This window comes from Gobius niger (genome assembly GCF_951799975.1).
Source record: "Gobius niger genome assembly, chromosome: 8".
Taxonomy (NCBI): Eukaryota; Metazoa; Chordata; class Actinopteri; order Gobiiformes; family Gobiidae; genus Gobius; species Gobius niger.
Window position 1 is genome coordinate 4,687,057 of NC_136859.1, and position 24,289 is coordinate 4,711,345.

Below are 24,289 nucleotides of genomic sequence, written 5' to 3' on the forward strand. Positions count from 1 at the left end.
CTACTACTACTGCTACTGTTACTACTACTACTGCTGCTGCTACTACCACTACTGCTACTGTTGCTACTACTACTACTACTGCTGCTGCTGCTACTACTACCACTACTGCTACTGTTGCTACTACTACTACTACTGCTGCTGCTGCTACTGTTGCTACTACTACTACTACTACTACTACTGCTGCTGCTGCTACTGTTGCTACTACTACTACTACTACTGCTGCTGCTACTGTTGCCACTACTACTACTACTGCTGCTGCTACTGTTGCTTCTACTATTTCTATTACTGCTACTACTACTACTACTGCTACTGTTACTACTACTACTGCTACTGTTACTACTACTACTGCTGCTGCTACTGTTGCTACTACTACTACTACTACTACTACTACTACATCTGCTACTGTGGCTACTACTACTACTACTACTGCTGCTACTGCTGCTACTACTACTACTACTATCACTACTACTACTACTACTACTACTACTACTACTACTACATCTGCTACTGTGGCTACTACTACTACTACTACTGCTACTGCTGCTACTACTACTGCTACTACTATCACTACTACTACTACCACTACATTTCCACCAGAGACGGCTCTAAACCTGCATATTTAAATTTCCGGAGCACCTATAGTCTCCCTTATTTACATTCAGCTCTGTTTTCACCTAAAATCCAATCTGTCCACAAAGTGTGAGCAGCAGCAGCCGTCGACAAAGGGAAACACCTTAAATGTCTTTACAAACATTACACTGATCTACAATGACATCATTCCATCGTCTTTACGGCTGAAATTTGTCATAAACACAAAAAAAAAATCAAGGCCTGAAACACATTCAAATGAAATATGTGCAGATGTTTTGCCTTTGTGGCATTGAAATGTAGTATTAGCTCGATAAAATGGGATTAAATAACTACCCCGTGGAATTAGATTATATCCACTTTACACCTGAATTTTCAGCAGCGTTTGCTCTAAACCTGCATATTTAAATTTTCCGGAAGGCACCTATAGCCTCCCTTATTTACATTCAGCTCTGTTTTCACCTAAAATCCAATCTGTCCACAAAGCAGCAGCAGCAGACAAAGGGAAACACCTTAAATGTCTTTAAAAAAAAAAGCACTACAATGACGTGGGATTAAAAAACTGCTACCAACTAGGCCTGTCACGACAACAAATTTGAAGTTCGAAATATCGAGGCAGGAAAGTATCGTGATAAACGATATTATTGACTCTAACGATACTGGATACTGTCAACTCATAAAAATAACAGGAAACCTTTGTTCTAAAAGTGCATCATCATATCCTAAATACCACATAAGCTGCAATAAACATGAAATATTATGAAATGCTGATGCTAATAAATGTACAGACGACAAATATCGAGGCAAAAAATGTATCGTTTGTCTATTTTTTATTGAACGATTAGTCAAAATAGTATTTATTGTGACTGCCCTACTACCGAGTGAGTATTTAATCAAATTCCCACTTACATTTTCATCGGGTTTGCTCTAAACTTGCATATTTTATTTCTGAACGGCACCTATACGTTTGTTAAGTGTGACGTCAAGACTTCCGCTTCCGGGTACTAGCAGACCGGCAAATATGCGCCAAAAATAAAAATAAAAACCTCTTAAAAACAACTATCAATATTTCTGAAACTCAACAGAGAGTTACTGAACAGACTTATTTCTCAGACTCATTAGCCAAAAATGCCGCACCTACTGCTAAAAAAGTGATATTTACTAAAGTCGGTACTTCCAGGGTTAGCGTAGCCGCTGCGCCGTTAGCATTTATCTCCGCAAACCCGGATGTACCGATTTTGTTAATATTACTTTTATAGCAGTAGGTTCAGCATTTTTGGCTAATGAGTCTGAGAAATAAGTCTGTTCAGTAACTCTCTGTTGAGTTTCAGAAATATTGATGTGGTATTAAAGAGTTTTTTGTAGTTTCTCGCACATCTGCGAACCCGGAAGTAGAGCTGTGCCGTCACCGCTTAACAAACATATAGCATCCGTTATTTACATTCAGCTGTTTTCTCCTAAAATTCATTTTATCCACAAAGAGCTGAGCAGCAGCAGACACAGGAAGGCGACTTAAATGTTATTAAAAGGCATTATATAGTAACAAAAAGACATTATTCAACTATTTATATTGCACACATTTGTCAAAACTACAAAAATGATGGTCCTAAAACATAGTCAGTTACACTTTTGGCTGAAATTGTGCACATTTTTTGCCTAAAAGTTGGCTATGGAATCAGATTATATCCAATTTATACATCCATACATTTTCAACAGGGGCTCTAAACCTGTGAAAAATGTAAGTTTCCGAAGGGCACCTATAGCTCATCCCTTTTTAACAACGGCAAAAACTGTATCGTATTCACAAAGTCTGAGCAAACGTCTTTACAAAGAATGAAAGTGGAATCTGTTTGTATTGCATAAAATTAGCAAAAATACAAAAAAATAATGGTCCTAAAACACCGTTAATTACACTTACACTAAAATTGTGCACATTTTTTGCCCAAAAGTCGGCCATTTTATCGATTATCTGTTTAACATTAAGAAACACGCACAGATGAATGAGTTTGTGGCATTATTTGGTCATTAAATGGGATTAAATAACTACTCCTACCCCGTGTAATTAGATTATATCCAATCTATAGATATACATTTTCAACAGGAACGGCTCTAAACTTGCATATTCAAATTTCCGATATACCTATAGCTCATCCCTTATTCACATTCAACACCAAAAAATGTATTGTATTCACAAAGTCTGAGCAGCAGACAAAGGGAGAGACATTAAATGTCTTTACAGAGCAGTGGAATCTCTCTGTATTGCTTAAATTCCCCAAAAATACTAAAATGATGTTCCTAAAGCCCAGTCAGCTGCAGTTTTGGCTGAAATCGTGCACAATGTTTTGCGCAAAAGTCGCCCATTTTATCCAATATTTGTTTAACATGATGAAACATGCACAGATTCAATAACTACACATGGAATTAGATTATATCCAATTTACACATATATACATTTTCAACAGGGACGGCCAAACTTGCATATTCAAATCTTCAAAGGGCACCTACAGCTCATCCCTTACTCTCTATCCTCACATTCAGCTCTGTTTTCGCCAAAAAACTGCATTGCATTCCCAAAGTCTGAGCAGCAGACAAAGGGAGAGACGTTAAATGTCCTGGAATCTATTTGTATTGCGTCAAAATACAAAAATGACGGTCCTGAAGCTGCAGTTTTGGGGAAAAGGGGAATAATGGGGATTAAAAACTACTACCAAGCGAGTGTTTATCACATTTCTTCCCACATTTCCAACAGAGACGGCTCTAAACCTGCGATATTCAAATCTCCGGAGGGCACCTATAGCCTTATTCACATTCAGCTGTTCCCTCCTAAAATCCCTTCCCTCCGGTGTGAGCGGTAAACATCCTCCGCCTCGGTGGTGGCGGCGGCTGCAGACGGTCGTGCCCCTAAGACGCTCCCCGCTCTCCACAGTGTGAAGACGGGGCCGGGCAGTGACGCGCCGCACGTGCCTGGTGATGTAAGCATGTTGCTGGGCAAGTGTGCGCTCCGCTCTCCCCCCCCCCCCTCGCCTCGCTCTCTCTCCCCCCTCTCTCTCCCCCCTCTCTCCCTCCGCCGCTCTGGAGGTACAGTAGCATATGCCGCTGCGAGGATGATCCATTGACATTGCCGCTACAGCGAAAAAGAGTCAAGTGACGACGACGGCCCGGGTTTTGTGCAGTGCAGATAAAAAGATGGGGCAGATTCCTGGAGATTCACTCGCTTTTATCTGTAAATCCTCCATGCGCCGTTTCTCCACGTTTCGATCCACCGCCTAAACGGAGCAATTATTCAAATGGAAAAGATATAATTAAAGACGTTTCATTCCAAACCACAAACCCAGCAGATCCTCCGTGTGTAACGTCCAGGCTGCAGTTTCTACAACTGTCGCCCTTCAAGTGCATGTGACAGGTTTTAAGGCTTTATTACTTATTTAGACGGGCAACAAGTCAGAATTATCATTTTATTTTAGTGAAGCAGCAAATTTAATGAAGGAACGCTGGTCGGAAAAGTTATTTTTATTAGAATTTTATAAGCTAAAGACAGGAAGTGACAGAGATAGAGGTGAAGTTCCACAGCAGTTCAATAATGAAGTGAAACATTCACTAAAGAAAGCTGGGAAACATTTTGGGCAAAATCTTAAATATAATTGTGTTAACTAAGTTTTTGAAAATGTGTCAGAGGCACTTGCAGAAGAAACATTACAGGCAAAACTATATATGTATATATATATATATATTTTTTTTTTCAATTTTGGTCTCTTAAAAAATAGTTTCACCTGGAAAGATAAAAAATTCTTATCTTCACTATGACATGTTTAATTATTGCACTGATACAATGTTTGGGAAATTGTCATTTCAAACTTTCCAGCCATTTTGAAGTTTTTTTTAAAATTTCTAATTCCTAGCTTGATTTATTGAGGCAAATTTTCCACTTATAAACAGCTTATTTTAAAACAAAACAAATGTCAACAAAATACCCCCCTCCCACCAAAGCCCCTCACTCCCCTCCACACTGTTTAGACCACACGCTGCTCTGAGTGCATTCGATGAGATGCAGAAATCTCATTAATCTTCACATTCATCCACATTAAAAAGATCTGTTCAAAGTAGATATTTTGAGATTTACATTACAAACTGCAACTTTCATGAAAGTCTGTCACTTTTTTGGACATTTAGAACAGAATATTTCCATTTAGAACTAAGTTTACAGCGCAGTACTTTTTTTCCCCGCAACCCTTGAACGCCTCAGCCTCTCCTCTGGTGCTGCTTTGCTTAGTGAGGGAAAAAAGAGGAAAAAGACCTGAAGCTCCTGTAGATACTGGATTAATGAACATTTCAGCTGCATCAGAGCAGGTCGGTCACATGTTTGTCAGTTCACCATCTTTTTGTAAGCTTTTGTCATAATGCTAAACTGTTAGCCGCTAACTGTTAGCCGCTAACTGTTGCTGCGTCTTCACCTCCGAACATTTACATCTCTTGTTCATGTGTTTGTGTACAATTTGCGTGGGGGGGGGGGGGGGCTCATGTGGGGGTGAGGGGTGTGTTGGGTGTGTTCTGTGAGGTGAGGGCATGGATCTATTATAACAAACGGGTGAGGGAGGTGCGAGGGGCAGCGCCGGTCTCCCTCAACTGTCTGATTGATATTTCTAAATTATGTTTTTTACCTTTTCAGATGCAGCGTCTCGCCTTAATTTACAAATCGTTGCTAAAAACATTCACAGTATGAATGTAGTATCGTATGCATCATATCGTGCCACAAATATCACAATATAATCACAACATGGATACATTGGGACACTCTGGTCTGCACTCACCCGCTGTCCACCGCCAGAGACTCCACCACCTGCCCGTCCTGCAGCACGCCCACCGCCACGTCCTTCCGGCGCAGGATCCGGTCCGGCGCCTCGCAGTCGGCCGCGGGGTAGGCCTTCACCAGCGCCTGCCGCGTCCCATAGATGGCCCCCGTGAGCGAGGAGGGCCCGAGCGAGGAGGGCGCCTCGTACCCGTTCAGAGCCGCCGCGCCGCGCCCCGGCCTGCAGGCGGCACCGCCGCTGCTTTCCCCGAGCTCGCGCTGGGACTCGGCAGAGCGGTGCTTGTCGTAGGGCGGGGCGGAGGCGGGGCCGCTCTTGGGCAGTTTGTATCCATGAGAGATGAGCAGGTCCTCCACGCTGTACATGGTGAGGCGTCCCGGGACCGAGGGGAGAGGGGGAGGGGTGAGGAGGGGGAGGGGGGTTAAGGGCGGCGTGGAGGGGGCAGGACTCTAACGGACTGGTGCTGGAATGAGGCCATCACTGGAGAGAGAGCGGAGAGAGGAGACATCAGTCATTAAAGTGGACAGAAAAAACTTCTCCAGTTTCTCCAACAAGAGGAGCAAAGTGGTTCAACAGCCCATAAATACTTCAAACCCGACAATGCTAACCAGGAAGCTATGCTAGCTTCATGCTACATATGCTAACGTTTACAAAATCTTATATCCCCTGGAACCGCCACCTTAACGTGGTGGAGGGTTTGAGCACCTGGATGATCCTGGAGCTCTGTTGTCGGGGCTTCGTGCCCCTGTAGGGTCTCCCAGGGCAAACAGGTCCGAGGTGACGGGTCAGACAGAGAGCGGTTCAGAAGAACCTTATGAGAGACCTACAGGCCCGGTTAAGCGTGAGGCTGTAGGGGCTGGGGCAATGTGATTTGGGCAGCTCCAACGGCCGCCACGACCCGGCAACAGAGAAGTGGAAGAAAATGGATGGATGGATGGATGGTGTTTACATAAATCAGTCAGTCTCCACAGTGGAGCTCTCCTGGACCGGACACAACGTCACAATTTTTTCATTGATTTTGGCTTGACTTTATTGGTGCTCAATAAATATGTTTATAGTCCGCCAGAAACAGGCTAAAAAAAGTGAAAAATAGTGATTCCTTTGAGAGGTTTTCTTCCCCCTCGGCGAGGCCACGCCCCCTTGTATGACGCATTACTGTCTGTATCTATGGGATCTATGGGATTTGGGATCTGAGCATTGATATTTTATAATGTTTCCTAATGCAGGCCGCCGTGGGGAATAGGAACGCCTGAGGCGGTGTTTACACGGCACAGTCACGTCCTCTGGATCTGCTTCATAAGAAAACGATGAAGTGTCGACAAAACCAGTGACACTGCAGTGCACGTCTTTGTCCACCAGAGGACGACAGTTTATCTGTTTCTGTGTTTTTTTAAGATGAGCCTTCAAAAGTAAAAGTAATTCTAAATTATTTACAGGCCGTTATTTGACTAAATATAAACGTGAGGAGCTTCACAGCACGATATGATGAGATCGTATGTTCAGAGCCAGTGTTCAGATCGTGTTTGCTCTTCATGTAAACTTTGGAAACTGCGCCTCGGTACAAACAAACTTTCACTTTGATCAAGCAGCATGGTTAGCAACTCCATAGCGCCGTAAACACTTTCAGTTTGGAGTTGCTCAGAACTAAACGAAATAATCACTTCAACAGCCATTTTGTGAAAATGCATTTTCTCACTTTTTGGCGACAACATACAACTCTACACCGACAGATACAGAGTCTTGTACTTAACAATATCCTCAACGTTTATTCAGCTTTTTTTTTTTTAAAGATGAGCACACTCAATTCTCCAACCTGTAAAAGCATTTCATGTCCTGCTCTCCGAGGTCTTTGTTCTCGGCTCCTGGAGAAACAGGTGCGAGAAACATATTTTTCACATCCCCCTCAAAAGGGCAAAGAGCTGCTTCTTAAAATACCCGTCTGCAATTACACTGACGTGAATATGAATAACTTCTCATCAGCTTTTGGCAGGTTTGTCTCATATGTGTGAGCGCAGCCCTATAGATTCCAGCTGTGGAGGACTGGAAAAAGGAAAGACCTCAGCAAACATCTGCCGGGTAACGGGAGTCGATAGGCTACGATCCGCAGTCATTTTAAAAGCTTGTCCAGGCAATAACTGCTGCCACAGCGTCCAGATCAATACGAGCAATAATCTATACAGGCTTCTATTGTTTGAGTGTCCTTCAGAGACAGTTCAGGGAGTAACGCCGCGAAAACGCTCCGTTAAACAAAAGTGAAGGAACGAGGCTTTTTATCCCAAAGTGGAGCATTAGTGAAGTGACAAGGGCTGGGCCACATGGACAAAAAATTAACATATCAATATTTTTGGGGACTTTGGGGACTGAAAATGTGCTGGAAAACATCTGCATTTATTGTGCTTTATCGCTCAAAAAGATCAACATACACAAGGCATTATTCCTCATTTAGCAAAACAAAATTCCTACTTTTTTCACTCATTTTTCCCCTCACTATTTGCCTTTTTCCCCCCCTGTTAAAGGGATATTTCAGGATTTTCGACATAGGGCCTCATTTCCTAGTTATCCAGAGTGTTGCTGGTACCTGGAGATAGTTAGTCTGGCCATATTAGCCTAACCATATAAATGTCTGTGTCGATAGAGTAAATTTGGAATAAAACTGACCTGCATCTCATGAATGATCGCATTTTGAGGGACTATTTTCTAGCAGATCACTCCGCCACGAAGCTGATGCTGCTCAAATATAAGTTATTTTAAATGCAAAATGGTTAATTATTCTATGGGCACAGACTTTTATATGGTTAGTCTGGTGTTATAAGTGATTTGCCTCAGGTGCTCTGTGGAGCGGGTCAGACGGTTTTTAATGCAGGCTAGCTGATACCATAGAAATGTGCTAGCCTTGCGTTAGCTTAGCCCCACGGAACTCTTCAAACATAACAACTGCATGAATTACAAAACAAATATCTCCAGGTATCAGCAACACTCTGGATAACTGGGAAATGAGGCCCTATGTCAAAAATCCTGAAACATCCCTTTAAGCTCCACCTGAACTGAGAACATCTTCTCCAGTTCGGCTTCACTCAAATCTAAAAGCTTCTTAAGTGTCTGCGTAGGTTTCCTCCGGGTACTCCGGTTTCCCCTACCACTAAAAACATGTGCAATAGGTGAATCCTCCAGCCAGGTGATTCTGACCATCAGCCTGGCTCCACATCATGGAGATGGGTCCCCGGGCGCGGCACGGCCGTCGACCACTGCTCCTTACGGTTTGCCCCAGTGGCATCGAAGGATGGGTTAAATGCAGAGGAAAATTTCCCTACAATTTACCCTCCCTGATAAAGTATAAAGTAAGTATACAAAATAGACTGTATATATAAATGGACGGCTTCTGCTCACTCCTCCCCGTTTACCATAATGACTACGGTCGTGGGGGAAATTATGGCGGATTTACAGACTTACAGAAAGGTAAGGAAGCATGTTCCTAAAAAGGGCATAAGGGCGGGATCTTTACTGTAGACTCCGCCCTTGTGTGACGTGTAGCTCGCGCTGCTCCAATGCTAACAGTCCGACCCTCATTAAGTACCAGATTTCTAAAATTCTTCTTACGAAAACCAGCCTGGTTTCATACTTTTGTACGTCTTTACTGTGTTTTTGTGGAGGTTAGGTGGATTTGTTTACTTTGAGAGTCCAAAATGGTCCTGAAGAAAGCAGCTTTTTGAAGGTAAACAAACTGCTAGCTTATCAGCTAAACTCATTTGAGATCTACAAACATCTTCTTCTGAGACACTGAACAGTGAAGAGGCACCAAGAGCCCCCACACCTGCAGCACGGAGGAGGCGTCACAAGAGGAGCTACAGGAAACAACAAAAGGGACCAACGAGGAGATGGTGATAGACTGTGGAGGGAGCTGTGCAGGAGGAAGAGGAAGGACGAGGTGGAGCTGACCAGTGCAGGACACCACGCTCTGAGACGGGGACAAGCCCAGGAGGCGGTGCACTGTTACAGATGATCAGAGGAGACAGAGGGCAGCTACAGTTTCTCCATCCTCCAAGGTCATGCGGGTGGAGTGGCTGAAGGACAACGAGATCATCGACCCGGCCGAGGACAGGAACTTCTACATCACCGTGGACCACAACCTGATCATCAAGCAGGCGCGTCTGTCCGACACGGCCAACTACACCTGTGTGGCCAAGAACATCGTGGCCAAGCGCAAGAGCTCCACCGCCGTGGTCATCGTCTACGGATTTCCCATCAACCAGTGCTCCTCCTGTGAACAGTGAAGATGGCGGCCGCGACAATGATCTTTCACCAAAGAAAAAAAAAGAGTGGTGCGCACTGAATGGGTGCTGCTGCCGGATGCTCTCTCATCGAATGCAATTTCTCCATCTGTGAGATCAATAAAGTACCATCTTATCTTATCTTATCTTAAATTGTGACTAACCCAGCGTTATCTCAGGAGGAATATCTAGTCTAGTCTAGAAAAAATTGAAACCAGGCGTTAAAGTTGTTTTTAACGTGTCTAAACTCCAATGCTTTTCAATGGGACACTAGCGGCGATATGGAGGCACTACAGCAATGGCCGCCTCCAGTGTCGTGGGCATAAAGCAAAACAGCCAGCGGGCATTGGACACAGCTTAGGCAGGTCTTCTCATGTGAGACAGGAAGTGGCCAACGGCGGCACTTCCGGTGGTATGTAAAAAATAAAACGGACAATACAAAAGTATTACCAAGAAAAATCAGTAAGAACTAATGACACCAAAGAAATATAGGATGGCTAATAAGAAACCGGAACAAATGTGGTAAAAGCTTCAAATTGACTTTGTTGTTTAATTTTTGTTCACTTTTGTGCTGCACTTTCATCACTTTCCTCTCATATTTTTGGTGCTTTTTGATGCTTTTTGATACATTTTCATCCTCCTTTTCGTAGCCATATTGGCACTTTTTACGATTAGCTTTTAGATTTGGGTAAAGCCAAGCTAGAGAATGTGCACAGTTCAGGTGAAGATTAAGATATTCATTTCACCCCCATTTTTATTTTATTTTTTCCAAATTTGCCTTCGATTTTTGTTTTTTTTAATCCAATTTTTTCCACATTTTGAAAAAATGTTTCAACATTTTCCCCCCACACTTTTTCCACATTTTGTGCCATTGGAGATAAACTCGATATCGTACATTTGCACATCTTCCAAACAGCAATTTCAGTATTATCTTGTAGACAATTTTGTAATCAATTTTGCACAAATTTCACAGATCAAACACAAGCAAACAGATTCATCACGAAAAAGGGGCAGCTAAAGCCTCGTTGTGTTCACGACCTTCTACAAAGTCATGTGACCATCTGAGGCGGAGCTCAGCAGGAGAGACAGTTGTGGAAATAAATCTCCCAAACACAAAATGTCCGAATGTTTCCCCTGGTCGTTTTTCAGAAGTGAGTAGATCCACAAACCCGCCACATTCATCTCCCGCGACTCTACGAAACATCAATTGTTTTACTTTGGCCGATTCCTCGTGGATGATTTGACAAACGTCTCGGCGTGAAGCTGTTTACCTCATTATCATAAACAAACAATGAACAAGCCTCTAGTACAAGACAGGCCGCCGTCACAGGAACAACGCCCCATTTGTGCCAGAAAATGGAGGCATTTCGCTCTGAATAAGCACAGTTTGTAACGTTTATTCATACAAGGTCTCGGGCAAAAACATTTGTGATTGTAGGTTTAGTAAATGTGGAAAGCATTGTTACATTCCTGCCTTTGCCGCATCATTCACTACGAGGTGTCAGTCACGAAGTAATAGAACTTTCAAGGTTGATTTAGTCAGACACGAGAGAGATGGTGATTTATTTTTACCTTTGCATGTTTCAGCCGCGATCTGCAAACTCGGAGGATTTCTGTGCAAAGATGTGGAGTTTAATGCAGACTGAGTATAAGATCACATCACAAAATGTTTAAGGGGAGACACTACAGGCAAAACAAAAAAAATTCAGTTTTCAGGTTTTGGGCCAAATTGGTCTCTGAACATACAAGCTTTCACCCGGAAACAGAAAATATGCCTAATCTTCACAATAACATGTTTAATTATTGCGCTGATTCAATGTAGCCCCATAGACTTATATGGGACAATGCAATTTCAAGGTCCTTTTTCTCAAAACACATTTTTCTGTCATTGTGGCGGCACTATGTCCACGTCAGTAGGACCTAAAGACTTCAGATTTTCCAGCCTTGGACTGAACAATATTTGGAAGATTTTTTCAGAGGGATTTTTTAGTATTTAATCCCTAAACCCCATTTATTGAGTTTTGAATGTCAAAAAATAAGGCGAAAATTACATTTTTACAAATTTTTCCACCAAAAAACAGCTTATTTTAAAACTAAACAAGAAAATCCAAAATCCCCTTTGAAAAAATCTTGGTAGCTCATTTATCAATAAAATGAAACAATAAATTTGAATGTAGCTCTATCCATTATTCAGATTTCGTCACCGCAAAGATGGGAAATTTGGGGCATTTTTTTGCCATAAAACACCTTGTTCTTATATGAAAAGATAAAATGACAGAAAATTTGCAATGTATTTTTTTCCTCACATTTATGCCAGTGATCTACAGTAAAAGCTTCAAATTGAAATCTGTAAATTTAAATATTTTCCCTATTCACCTGCAGTGTCTCGCCTTGAGGCTTTAATTTTGTCTTAAAAGGAATAAAGATCTGTAAATATTAATGTGTAAGGGCTGGACCTATCCACATGGAACAAAAACTGTCACAGACTTCAGCGTAGTTCACACATGAACTAGTGTCACATGACTCAGCACAGGCTGTACGTGTCCTCCAGAACCATCAGACTGAACACGGGGGCTCCCCAAGGCTGTGCGCTGATCCCCCTCCTGTTCACTCTGCTGACCCATGACTGCGCTCCAAAGTACGACTCAAACCTCTTCATCAAGTTTCTCAGACGACACAACAGTGGTGGGCTTCATCAGCAACAGAGACGAGTCAAACTACAGGAGTGAGTGAGCCGTCTGGCCATGTGGTGCACATAGAACAATCTCTCTAAATGTGGAGACAAAAGAAATTGTTGTGGACTTTCAAAGCATGCTCCTCTGACAATCAACGGTGCTGCAGTGGAGAGGGTGACCAGCACTAAGTTCCTGGGTGTGCACATCACAGAGAAGCTCTCCTGGACCATGCACACTACATCACTGGTCAAGAAAAGTAATCAGCGACTCTACTTTCTCCACAAGTGAAGAAGAGCCAGAGTCCCAGCCTCCGTTATGTCCAAATTCTACAGAGAGACTATAGAGAGCGTCCTGACCAGCTCCATCACTGTGAGGTTCTTCTACAGAGGGACTATAGAGAGCATCCTGACCAGCTCCATCACTGTGAGGTTCTTCTACAGAGGGACTATAGAGAGCACCCTGACCAGCTCCATCAGCCGTGAGAGCAGCGGAGAAGATCTGTGGAGCCCCTCCCCCCTCTATTAAGGATATGTACCCCCCACCCCCCCACCCCAAGGCGTGCAAAAACAGATGCTATTCGAATTGATGAAAGGACTTTCAGCCGTAAGATGAATGTTTCAGGTTTGTGAATCAAATCACTCACAAATAATGATCAGGGAAAAACCATCTGGACATTTTCTCTGTCTCTCTTATTGAGTTGTATCGACTCCTCCTCCAACTCAAACCATCACATGACTTTGTAGAATGTCCAACCTATCGAAGTAGTAATCAATAGTTTTTTTTGTCGTAGAGGAAAAATCTAAAATGTAAATGCGCCATTCTTGAGAGAAAAACAAGCGTGCGTCTAGTTTGTTTGTTTGTTTGTTGCTTTATTTGTCATTATGCATGCAAAATTTGAAGAAAGAAACCACAAGTAAACAGATTCATCATGAAAAGGGGCAGTTAAAGCCTTGTTGTGTTCACGACCTTCTACAAAGTCATGTGATTATCTGAGTTGGAGCTCAGCGTGAGAGACAGTAGTGGAAATAAATCTCCCAAACACAAAAAGTCCAAATGTTTTCCCTGGTCATTATTCGGAAGCGGCTGAAGGTTCTTTCATTATTATTATGTTCATTATACATGAACTGTAGAACAAAATTTGTCCTCTGCATTTAACTCATCCCTCGACGCCACTGGCCGACCCGTAAGGAGCAGTTAGAGCCGCCTTATCCAACGGGCAGCAAGGGCTGGAGCCCAGGGGCCGACCATAGTCAAGGGCCTATCACAAATAAGGAAAAAAAACAGGTGATTCGTTGATTTTTATGTCAATCACTTCACTTTGCGGCATGACTGAGTATATGCGATGATTGCGGTGGCCCGCCCTACTTGTATTTTAGTGTCAGAGAGAAAGAAAAAAGGTTTTTAATGAAACTCATGGATGGTATCGGGTCTCAGGCTCTTTGTATCACTGACGTCAATCTCAGAGACCTGGGATGATTAGTTTTCAGGTTAAGCCCAGTTAAGGAATAAACTACTGAAAAAGGATGTTCCACTTTATTAAGCAGATCATCATTTTCAAGCAATATGGGAAAGAAAAAGGATCTTTCTGCTGATGAAAAGCGTGAAATAGTTGAATGCCTTGGTCTAGGTCTGAAAACCTTCGATATTTCATGAAAGATTAAGCGTAATCATCAAGAGATTTGTGGCTGATTCAGACACACTCGGGTTTGTGCAGATAAAGGCACAATATGGACGGTTTCTGCCAGACAAACATATCAGATTAAGAGAACAGATGCTACAAAGCAGCAGACAGGTATATGAAGCTGCTGGTGCCTCTGAGTCTCCCAAACATGAAGGTGTAGGACCCTCCAGAGGCTGCAGTTGTGCATAAACCTTCTATCCGGGCCTCCCCTAAACTGTTCATTAAAACTAAAGCAGAAAAGCCTGCAGTGGCTCAGAAATACACGAAGACTCATTTTCAAACAGTCTTGTTCACTGATGAGGCCGTGTAACCCTGGATGGTCAGATGGATGGAGTAGTGGATGGTTGGTGAATGGCCGCAATGTCCCAACAAGGCTGTGACGTCAGTAAGGAGGGAGCGGAGTCATGTTTTGGGCCAGAATCATGAGGAGAGAGCTGGTCGGCCCCTTTAGGCTCCCTGAAGGTGTGAAAATGACCTCTTTCTGACTGACCATTTTCTTCTATGCTACAAAAAGAAGAGCCGTGCTTTCCCAAACAAGATCATCTTCCTGCATGACAACGCACCATGTCCTGCTGTAAAGAAAACCTCTGTATATTGTGCGGGGCCATGATTGCAAATAGATAAGTAAGTAAATAATGGAGGTGCACTGCAAAAAGTAATTAACTAGATCCGTATAAACATCTCAATTTGAGCACAATAATCCAAATTTTAGCTGTTTTGACTAGTTAAGAAGTTCTTGGGCATTTGTCCGAGATTATTTCACTTGTTCTGAGATGTTTCTGACTCGTTTCGATACATTTCGTCCTTATTTCAGGTCATTTTCTTTGCCAATGGGGTAAGAAAATTGGTCTTATCTCATTGGCAATTTTACTTTCTTATTTCAAGCGAGATTTACCCTAGAACTGGTCTGAAATGTCCTCAAACAAGCAAAGCAAACTTGGTCCGATCAGGAAAAGTGTCTAAATGAGTGAAAACCACTAAAAACAAGATACATTTCCTCAATTCAAGTCATTTAAGCCAATGCTTGATATTCACTTTTTGCAGTGTAAAATGGATGTCGCACGTCTGCAGCTCCTCTTTGTCTAAAACATGACGATACGAGACACACTTTACCCGTCTCAGAGCAGCCATGAAAAAATAAATGAAAATGTAAAACTCCCCGTTCGAGGCGCTGACCTTCCCCTGACCTTGGCGTTTGTGGCGGCGCTGGAGTGTGGCCTCGCGCCCTCACGCACGAGTAAAGCCGTCACCACAGAGGTCATTAAAACAGTTCGTCACGTCAGCAGAAAACACAGGCGTTTCTACACAAATAAAGAAATATGAGGAAGTCGTTTCAGAGGCGGAACGTGGAGAAACGCGGCACCGGCTATTTATCAGAGCCACTTAATGAAATTCAAAGGTCGACCCTGATCATAAAGTTTTATTTGTGAAAGTCTCCCCACTTCAGCATGAACGGAAAATAAAAAAACAGACTTAGGTACGAAAAACTACAAGCGAATCCACCAAAGAAGTATCTGTTTTATAAAAGAAACAAGGCATTGCAGCTTGATAATGGGATTTAAAGTGATTGTCTGTAAGTTTAAATGTGTTACCAATTTAACAGATTGTGTATAATTGACCGTCATGTAATATTCTATAATCATATATGTTTTGTAAAGTCCAGCCCTTCCCTGATCTCAGACACTAATCAGAAACCCCGGGGCCATCGCTTTGACCAATGAGACGAGCTTTCCTTTGAACCGGCCTGTCTGGTCCAATCAGGAGAGGAGGGGGCGGGACTTTGCTTGTGTACTTTTGAAAGTTTGTTTTCGTTCTCTTCATTATGCAAATCAGGAGGTACTTTCTGGTCCAATCAGGAGCAGGGGGAGGAGTTTGACTGCTTGCTTTCTAATTTCACTCTCTCATTTTGTAATCTTACTGACCATAACTTTACTGAAGAAGTGGAAGACGTTATTGTGTGATGGAAAGTAAAGGCACCACTAACCACTCATACAGCCACTGGGTCACTGAAAGATCAAATAGGCACTAATACTAGGGATGGGCACCGTTCGTTTTTTTTCGATACCAAGTACTTTAACGATACCTGCTTTTCGGTTCCGGTGCCTTAACGGTACTTTTTTCGATACCTATGTTATTTTAATTCAATAAAAATAACGTGTATTAAAAGTATAGTTCAGGAAAAAATCCTAAAACGGCACAGCAGAAGCTACACAGGAGCAGCAGTGTCGCCTGTGACTTCGTGTTTTGAGCTACTTAAGCAGAGATAAAAAGAAAGAAAGGACATTATTACCTCTTAAGCTGCAGAGACAGGACAGATCCACATCAGGACATGGTTTTCTTTCAGCTAAACTTTTCTAAACACACTGCGCTGTTCGACGAAGCAAAAGCAACTTCACAGTCAAAGATCCTCACATGGTGTGAGCGCTCACTCTGCCACTGACAATTTACCAAAACTGGACCAACAATGTCTAATACAGAGTGAGCGCTCACTTTCAACAAACCATCTTCGATATTCCTGTTGCTGCAGCCGCAGTTGTAAACAAGTGCACGTAAGCTCAGCCTCCGTGGGTCTGTCGCTAAAGGTAAAGACGTCTTTCTTGTTGTCACTGCTCTCTTTTGCTTTTCACTTTGACTAAAGCTCAAGTTTCTTATTCAGTCCTGGTTTAGTCCTGGTTTATAACTGGTTTTGTTTAGCTCTAGGTTTTACAACCGGTGTAGTCCACGTCCTGGCTCAGTCCTGACGCAGACCGCGGCTCTGTCATCTCTATTACAAAAGTTTAGCTAGTTTTGCTTCGCTATAAGTTACATCTATAAAATATATCTTTGCTTCGCTCCATTTGCGCTGAAGCGGGTCAGTATCTGCGCGCACGTTCATGTAGCTTTTTTGAGACTCATTGCGGGTCACATATTGACGTCTGGAGAGAAAAAGAACCGAAAGTTGGCACCGAAAGAATTAAAATTTTTCGATACCGCCCCCGACCGGAGCTTTTCGGTCGGTTCCAAGTAGGAACCGTTTAACGGTGCCCATCCCTAACTAATACCACCTCAGTTCCATTTAAGTAACGTTCATTTCTATGTTATATCATAGTTTTATGTGTGTCTCTAAGTTTTGTCATTCCTGTTGCTGAACTGGAAAAACCCTCCACTAATTATTGGTACATTCCACCGACAGCCCCTCCTGGAAGCGCCGCCTTAATACGGTGAAAGGGTTGGAGCACCTGAATGATCCTGGAGCTCTGCTGCCGGGGGCTTCGTGCCAAACAGGTCCTAAGTGACGGGTCAGACAGAGAGCGGTTCAGAAGCTCCTTATGAGAGACCAACAGGCCTGGTTTAATCGTGAGGCCGACCTTCCGTGGACCGACCACCTGCAGGGGGAGCCATAGGGGCTGGTGCTGCCCCCACGACCCGGAAACAGACAAGTGGAAGAAGATGGATCCACTGACATCGTCATCAGGAAATTGCTACATCAGAACAACATTTCCCATGATCTGAAACATTTTGTCTTTCGCACTGATTTAATCCATATATAAAAGAAATGAAGCTTCAGTGTGAACAGCACGTGCATCGTTGCTTGTTAGCATTAGCTTGACATTAGCAAAATGAAGCCGAGGCGTTAATTCAACCTGGAGGACTGGTTTCAGGATCACCCCCTCCAGCCAAAGATCGCTTCCGAGAGGACCACACCTCCACCTCAGCCCATCAGCGTAAAAGCCGCACCTCCATAGCAGCCAATCATCGCCCTCGGTCCCGCTTTTAAGCCCCAGCAATCATGGTTCGTTGGCTTCCCAGCTGTGCTGCAATCCGCCTCCACCCCATCTCCACCTCTTCTGCCAATGGTTCTACCTGCTGCATCCTTCACGGGTCTCCTATTCACCTTATTCCGCCCCGCCCACTTTTGCCACTTTTCGCGTTGTCTCGGCATCTCGTTGTCCAGACACTTCCGGTCGAGCGCGAAGCCCGTTCATTTTAACGGAGAACGAGGGAAAATATTCTCCGCTCAAATCTGATGTTTAGTCGATTGATTTGTGTAAAATGTCCGACGTTCATTTGCACCAACAAGTCGACACTGCAGCGTTTCTCTGGGCGGCCTGAAAACGGCTTCGTTTTCGTGTAGTGACTGATTTTATGCGGACTTCTCCAGCCCCATGTTAACACATAGGAGAAAAGGGGCGGGCACAATTCATGGCGGCGCCCACGCGAACGTCCGGAATAAGGTGAATATCACCACCAGTGTCCAGGCAGGGAAGACATCCCTAACTCCAAGCGGTTCCTCCATACTGACTTTCATACATCGATGTTACCGCCGGGGTCTGATCAACAAAACTAATATCAATAAATCTTCCTAATCGCTGCTTTTGTCTTTTTGAGTCTATCCAGGTTAAAATTGGTCTAATTGTGTGCCCTTGTTACTGTTCTCAAAAAATGAAAACAGGACAAATCCACACAAACAGACGGATTGACATGGCCCGAAACATTTTGAGTACCCTTTAGCATGTGCCAAATAAAAAATCTTTCTTTCGATTTTTCAAAGCTGAAAAGGCACCGATGCTGCTACTGAAACAATTAACAAATCACTTGCCGTACTTTATTGTAAACATGTAATATGTCCTCACTGTCTCACTCAAATATGTAAACGTTTCATGATAATACATTTGGTTCACCCTGGACGTGTTTAAAATGTGCATTATGAAGAATAAGAATACGAGCTCCACTGCAGATGCTCGACTCTCCAGAAAAGGCTGAAATCCCGTGAACTCTGGTCGGGCTGGCTGTGAGTGGAAAGGCTCCTCCCTGCGGCGCTGTAGGACCAGGTCACGCTCCGCTCTCGCCTCTCGCTGTGGCAGAGGCAGAGTTTTACATGGCAACAGCGGCTCTATTCTTATTAATCACACATCCGGCACATGCTTGGTTCAGGCGCGGCCCGTGTGCGTCAGCCTGAACTCCGCACATCTGGAGAAGAGCCGTTCTTCATCAGGAGAAACGTGTCTGCATTTGTTCTGTTCACAGAGACCGTAATCTTATGTCGGGGAAAAGGTCGCTTCATTTAACATCAAAGTGGCATAATGAGCTTTAAAACGGTTTATTTGGTGCCTCAGCATTCATGTTTCACAAAAGAAGACGATGTTATAACGTGGATGATTTGTCCATTTAAGGCTTATTTTGCTGGACATTCTGCAGGGATATTCGTCATCCAGTTTAACTCACGGTCTGATAAATACAGATTTAATTTGACCTGAGCTAAAATACTAAGTTTTGACAGTTTAATTCAATAAACAAATCTAAAAACCCTCTTTAAAATGGTTAAAGTCTGATCCACCACAATGAAAGAATTCCTAAAACTTTACTCTGAACAAACAAACATCCACAGCAGAAAGATCCTCCGTCTGTTCATATAAAACCATTAAACAATGGAATCAACTCCTAGGCTGTCAGAAGTTCTAGATTCATTTCTCTTGAAATTTAAAGGGGGGTTTATGCAAAATCGACTTTTTCAAGCTTTACATCATGTTATTATGTCATTCCCTCATTAAAAACATGCCTGAAGTGTTGCCTTGGCACATACATGTATTTTTGAGTAATCTGTAAAAACTCTGATGGCGGCCATTTTAGGGATAGGTTTGCTCCTCCTAGGAACGCCCCCACCTCCTGGAGACGCCTCCGAGCTTTCATCACCAGCCGAGTAACCAACCACAGCTCCTCAGCAGAACCCCCTCCCCACTGATGCCACAGACAGCGTGTGGAGGGGGCGTGTCCGAAAGGGTCAGAGGTTCTTAAAGAGACAGAGGCCTATTTCAAGACTTTCACTACAGCCATTTTGAGAGAGACATTTTATACAAGGCAGTTATTCTAATTTACTGCATTTACAGACCAACAGAAGGTTTCGTCATCATTGTAGTGTGATATAGACTGGTGCTATGTGACTGAAAAAAGCATAATACCCCCACTTTAAAGAAAAACACATCCATGAACCATCGGCCCACTTACATTTTATAAATATAATAATGTAGCTTTTTTTTTTTTAATATATATATTGTATAAATTTGAGGCTGTGATGGCTTCCTGAAAACAAACCATCTGATCAAATATAAATGGTTATGTTAAGCTAATGTTAATATTGTATATATTTATTAGTACTGACAGTTATTTGTAATGTGTGTTTTAAGGCTGTGTGCGCCTGCAGATGAATGTATTCTGTACATTGTCCCTGTCAAAACTGATAAACTAAAACTAAATAAACTCAACTATATATAAAGCCTGTAATGCTAAAAGAAGACTATGAAGCAGCGTGATGTAAATGAGGAAAAGACGCGAGGCTGATGTAGGAGAGCAGCGCTCAGTGCTCGCCAGAGTCTCACAGAGCAACAGCTGAAGATGACGGTCTCGGTTAGAGCGACGCTGTCCTTGCGCCAGGCTGAATAGAATCATTTTAACCATTTTGCATTTAAAATACCTTATATTTGAGCAGCATCAGCTTCGTGGTTGTATAAGCTACGCAGCGGCGGAGTGATCTGCTAGAAAATTAGGGATGCACCGATACCACTTTTTCTAAAACCGATACGAGTACGAGTACTTGGATTTAAGTACTCGCCGATACCGAATACCGATACGAGTACAAGGCATTTTCTTCAACATTCTTACTTTTTCACAGCAGATTGGTTTGTAAATAGTTAATTTACTCATTTACATTTCCTTATGTAAAGTAGGCGACACATTTAAGAGCAGTTATATTAGAATTGTGCTGATGCCATTTATTTATTTATTTTCATTCAATATAATTTTTAATTTTTATTGCACTGTCCATCATAGACAGAAAAGTCCATGTCCAAAAGCTCCAAATGCCTGTGCTTTATTCATTTATGTATTTTTATTTAATAATAGTATTGAGATGTTACTTAAATGGTCTCTTTTCGTCTTTACTTCAGCTCCGTGTAGATTTTCTCGTGTGTTTGTAGCATCTTATCCAGTAGCTACAGCGTTTTCATTGTTCTGCTGCAGCTCATTTTCGCTCAATATAAACATGCTGTATGTCTTTAATTTGGATTTTCTGAGGACTTTTTAGTCGCTGGGTTAGTTTTTCAGATGAATAAACCCCTGGGCATAAAACGGCGTCAGAATGGCCAAAACTGCGCTAGCCGCGAGTTAGCAACATTAGCAACGTTAGCCTGTATGTTGTAAACACTGCAGACGCTGCAGCACTAACAACATTAAGCTCTGGTTAAATCCAGCACAGACTCTGATTTAGAGAGATCAGTCCGTAATAAAGTCAGCTCTGTGTGGAATATTGTATTTCCACTAAACAATTCTCCAGTTTGTTGCTTCTTCTCTCCTCAGCTGAGAGCTGCGCCTCGTAGGTTCGCTGGACGCACGTCAAATGGTATCGGTTTCTGGTATCGGGACCTCATGAATGAGTACGAGTATGAGTACAAGCACGTGATGCAAGGTCAGTTATATTCCAAACATGATTCTATGGACACAGACATTTACATGGTTAGTCTGGTGTTGTAAGTGATTTGCCTCAGGTGCTCTGTGGAGCAGGTCAGACTGTTTTTAAAGCAGGCTAGCTGATACCATAGAAATGCACTAGCCTTGCACTAGCCTAGCGCCACGAAACTCTTCAAATAGAAGAACTGCATGAATTACAAAAAAAACATCTCCAGAAATCAGCAACACTCTGGATAACTAGGAAATGAGGCCCTATGTCAAAAATCCTAAAACATCCCTTTAAGTCTGATCAGATTGTCTGTCGATTATCCCAGATGACGGAGCATTTGTGTTTAAAGTAAACATCGTCAGATAATAAAAAGCTCCAGAAACTTTTAATACGCATTTAGCACCTGGCTCCTTCAAGTCCAATTCGGGATGTGGGAACTATTTAAAGACCAGTCAGGAACATCCGCAGACTGAGAGATGACAAACCAAACACCCCGGACACTTTTAGCCAAACTCTGCGCTGGTATATTTAGACCAACACAAATGGCCGCCGGTCCAGGGGGAGAAACTCACTCAGCATAAATCACGGCTCATCCTAAACATGTTTGTCTTCCTAACGCTGTATTGATCTCACAGCCTCCCAGTTAAACTAATAGGATTTATGCGGCACAGTCATAATAAGTGCGACAGCTACGACCGCGGGGAAAAATCTATTGCACTAAACGCAATGAAACACGGAGCACCGGTCAGAGCCGGGACGGAACCGCCGAGCTTTCTAAAACACATGAGATAAAACTGTGATCCATTTAATATACAGTACTTTTTGTGTGTTTTTGTGTCCAAATAAAGCTAAAAGGCTCAAATACATTCATAATACTGTAAAATATAACTTAAAGGTACATTGTGGAACTTTTTTTGCAACAGACTTGATATTTGTGCGTATTTGACCTTTCCGTGACCCAGCGGCTGTTTGGGTGGTTATGGCGCCTTCACTTTCCCTCACGATGCCCTCCACAAAGCTCCAGGATCAATTGTTTGGTAGATTTATGGTGAGAGGGTCCAGAAACAATTGATCCTGGAGCGTCATATAGGCCACGTGATGGAAAGTAAAGGCAACATAACCACTAAACTCACCACTAAAAGGGCAAAAAAGTTCCATAATGTACCTTTAAGTTATATTTTACAGTAATGTGAATGTAGTTGAGCCTTTAAGCTTTAATTGGACACAAAATATTGCTCAAAAATACTCACTAACCATTTTTTTTTTCACTTAAAAGTTTTATAATACACCTTTAAAAAGTAGGTTTTACTTTCAAAACCATTATCAAATCGTATTTCCTAATAGTATTCAAACCTTCTTCTTCTTCCCTAAGCACAACAACAACTAATCGATTATTGAAATAGTTGAAAACTTGTTTTACATGTGGAACTACACTATATTTGTTTTTAAAGTGAGGTCCACAGCAGGGGTAGCAAGTTTGTGTCATGGAGGGTCGATTTTCTTCATTGCCAAAACACACAATTGTGGCCCCAAGTAAAGCACCTTTTTTCTACAAAGTTTTGCACATAATATATGGGAAATGTGAAAATATTGACAGTATTTTTCACATTTTTGAGTCCCTTTCACGTATTTAGTCTCAGATTTATGAATAAATGTTTCTTCAAAATTCTCTTTGGGGCCCAAGGTTTTACGCTGGAGGGCCGAATTTGGCCCCCGGGCCTGACGTTGCCTACCCCTGGGCTGAGTGTCATAAATATGATACTTCTGTGTCTCAGGCAATGGGCGAGGAACACGTTCTTCTCTATCCCGACATTGCTGTAGTACCACCCCCTGGTGGCCGAGGGCGACTCAAAAAGACCCTGGAGAGCATTGATTCTAATGGGTCTTAAGCTTAAAAGCCTGGCTCCAAAGAGTTTTATTTTTCTGAAAATCCCTATGACCCATGTGACAACAAAGGGGTAGGTGAAATATTTTTAACCACGCTGGTTTTTGTACAGCAGCCCTAAAAATGGATCCTTCTTCACTGGCTCATGAGCCTGTCAATCAAGCTCTGGAGCTCTGTGGAGGCTCCGCCCACCCTGCGAGAGCACGGCTTCCCGCCTTTTTGCCCTTTTAAGGTACAGGAGATTGAGCTGCCATGTTTCACAGTTTCACAGACGACTCGGGACCATTACTGTGAATGGGCCTGAGAAGGTAATCACCTATCTCTAATTATTATATCTGTGGTCTCAGGACAATTATCCAATCAGAGGCAGAGTGAGCTCCACTCTTTTTGCCAGATCCTACAGAATAAACTTCCTCAATCCCAGGCCGTGTCCCCAATAAAGTCCCAGTCAGAGCCAGGGCATTTTCCAGTCATTAACGCTCGGGGGCTGAACTATGGAGGTTGAAGTTCTTAGCCTTCAAATAAAGAATGGTTGGATTTACTTTATAATGTCCTATACTGTATACTTTCATTATGGCACTATTCAATAACTGGTGTCACCCTGTATCAACAATAATCTACTGAAAAAGTTTCTTCCATTCCCAAAGTGGGCGTGGCTTGAACCTCCAGGTCAGCGTGAGCTCCGCCTTCTCCTCAGAGGCTGTGCTTCTTTTGCATGGATCAAACCGATGCAAATGTGCCTCCACAAACACGACTCTCCTGCTCCTGAACTAAAACTGTCTGCGAGCCTTTCAAGCCCCGCTATTTTTAAACGTATGGCATCTTCACACAAACGCTTTCCGTTATTTTTACACAAAAAGTCTAAAAATATAGTCACAGGTTCGATACCGCGAGCGAGAACGTCCAGACTTCACTTCTCTCACGTGTCGAGTTTAAAAAAGGACACAGTGATTTA

At 42.8% G+C, this 24,289-nt stretch overlaps 1 protein-coding gene and 1 long non-coding RNA gene across 2 annotated transcripts in view; one reads left to right on the top strand and one right to left on the bottom strand.

Annotated features, from left to right (window-relative positions):
* The window catches only part of jcadb (junctional cadherin 5 associated b), a 56,910-nt gene that overhangs the window by 18,345 nt on the left and 14,276 nt on the right, over positions 1-24,289 (bottom strand). The window contains exon 2 of the mRNA XM_079560993.1: positions 5,397-5,873. Within this exon, the coding sequence (XP_079417119.1) occupies positions 5,397-5,758 (362 nt within the window). The 5' untranslated portion in view covers positions 5,759-5,873. The remainder of the gene's footprint in view (positions 1-5,396; positions 5,874-24,289) is intronic.
* Positions 1-24,289, top strand: part of LOC306966348 — a 235,599-nt gene that overhangs the window by 5,280 nt on the left and 206,030 nt on the right. The window lies entirely within an intron of this gene.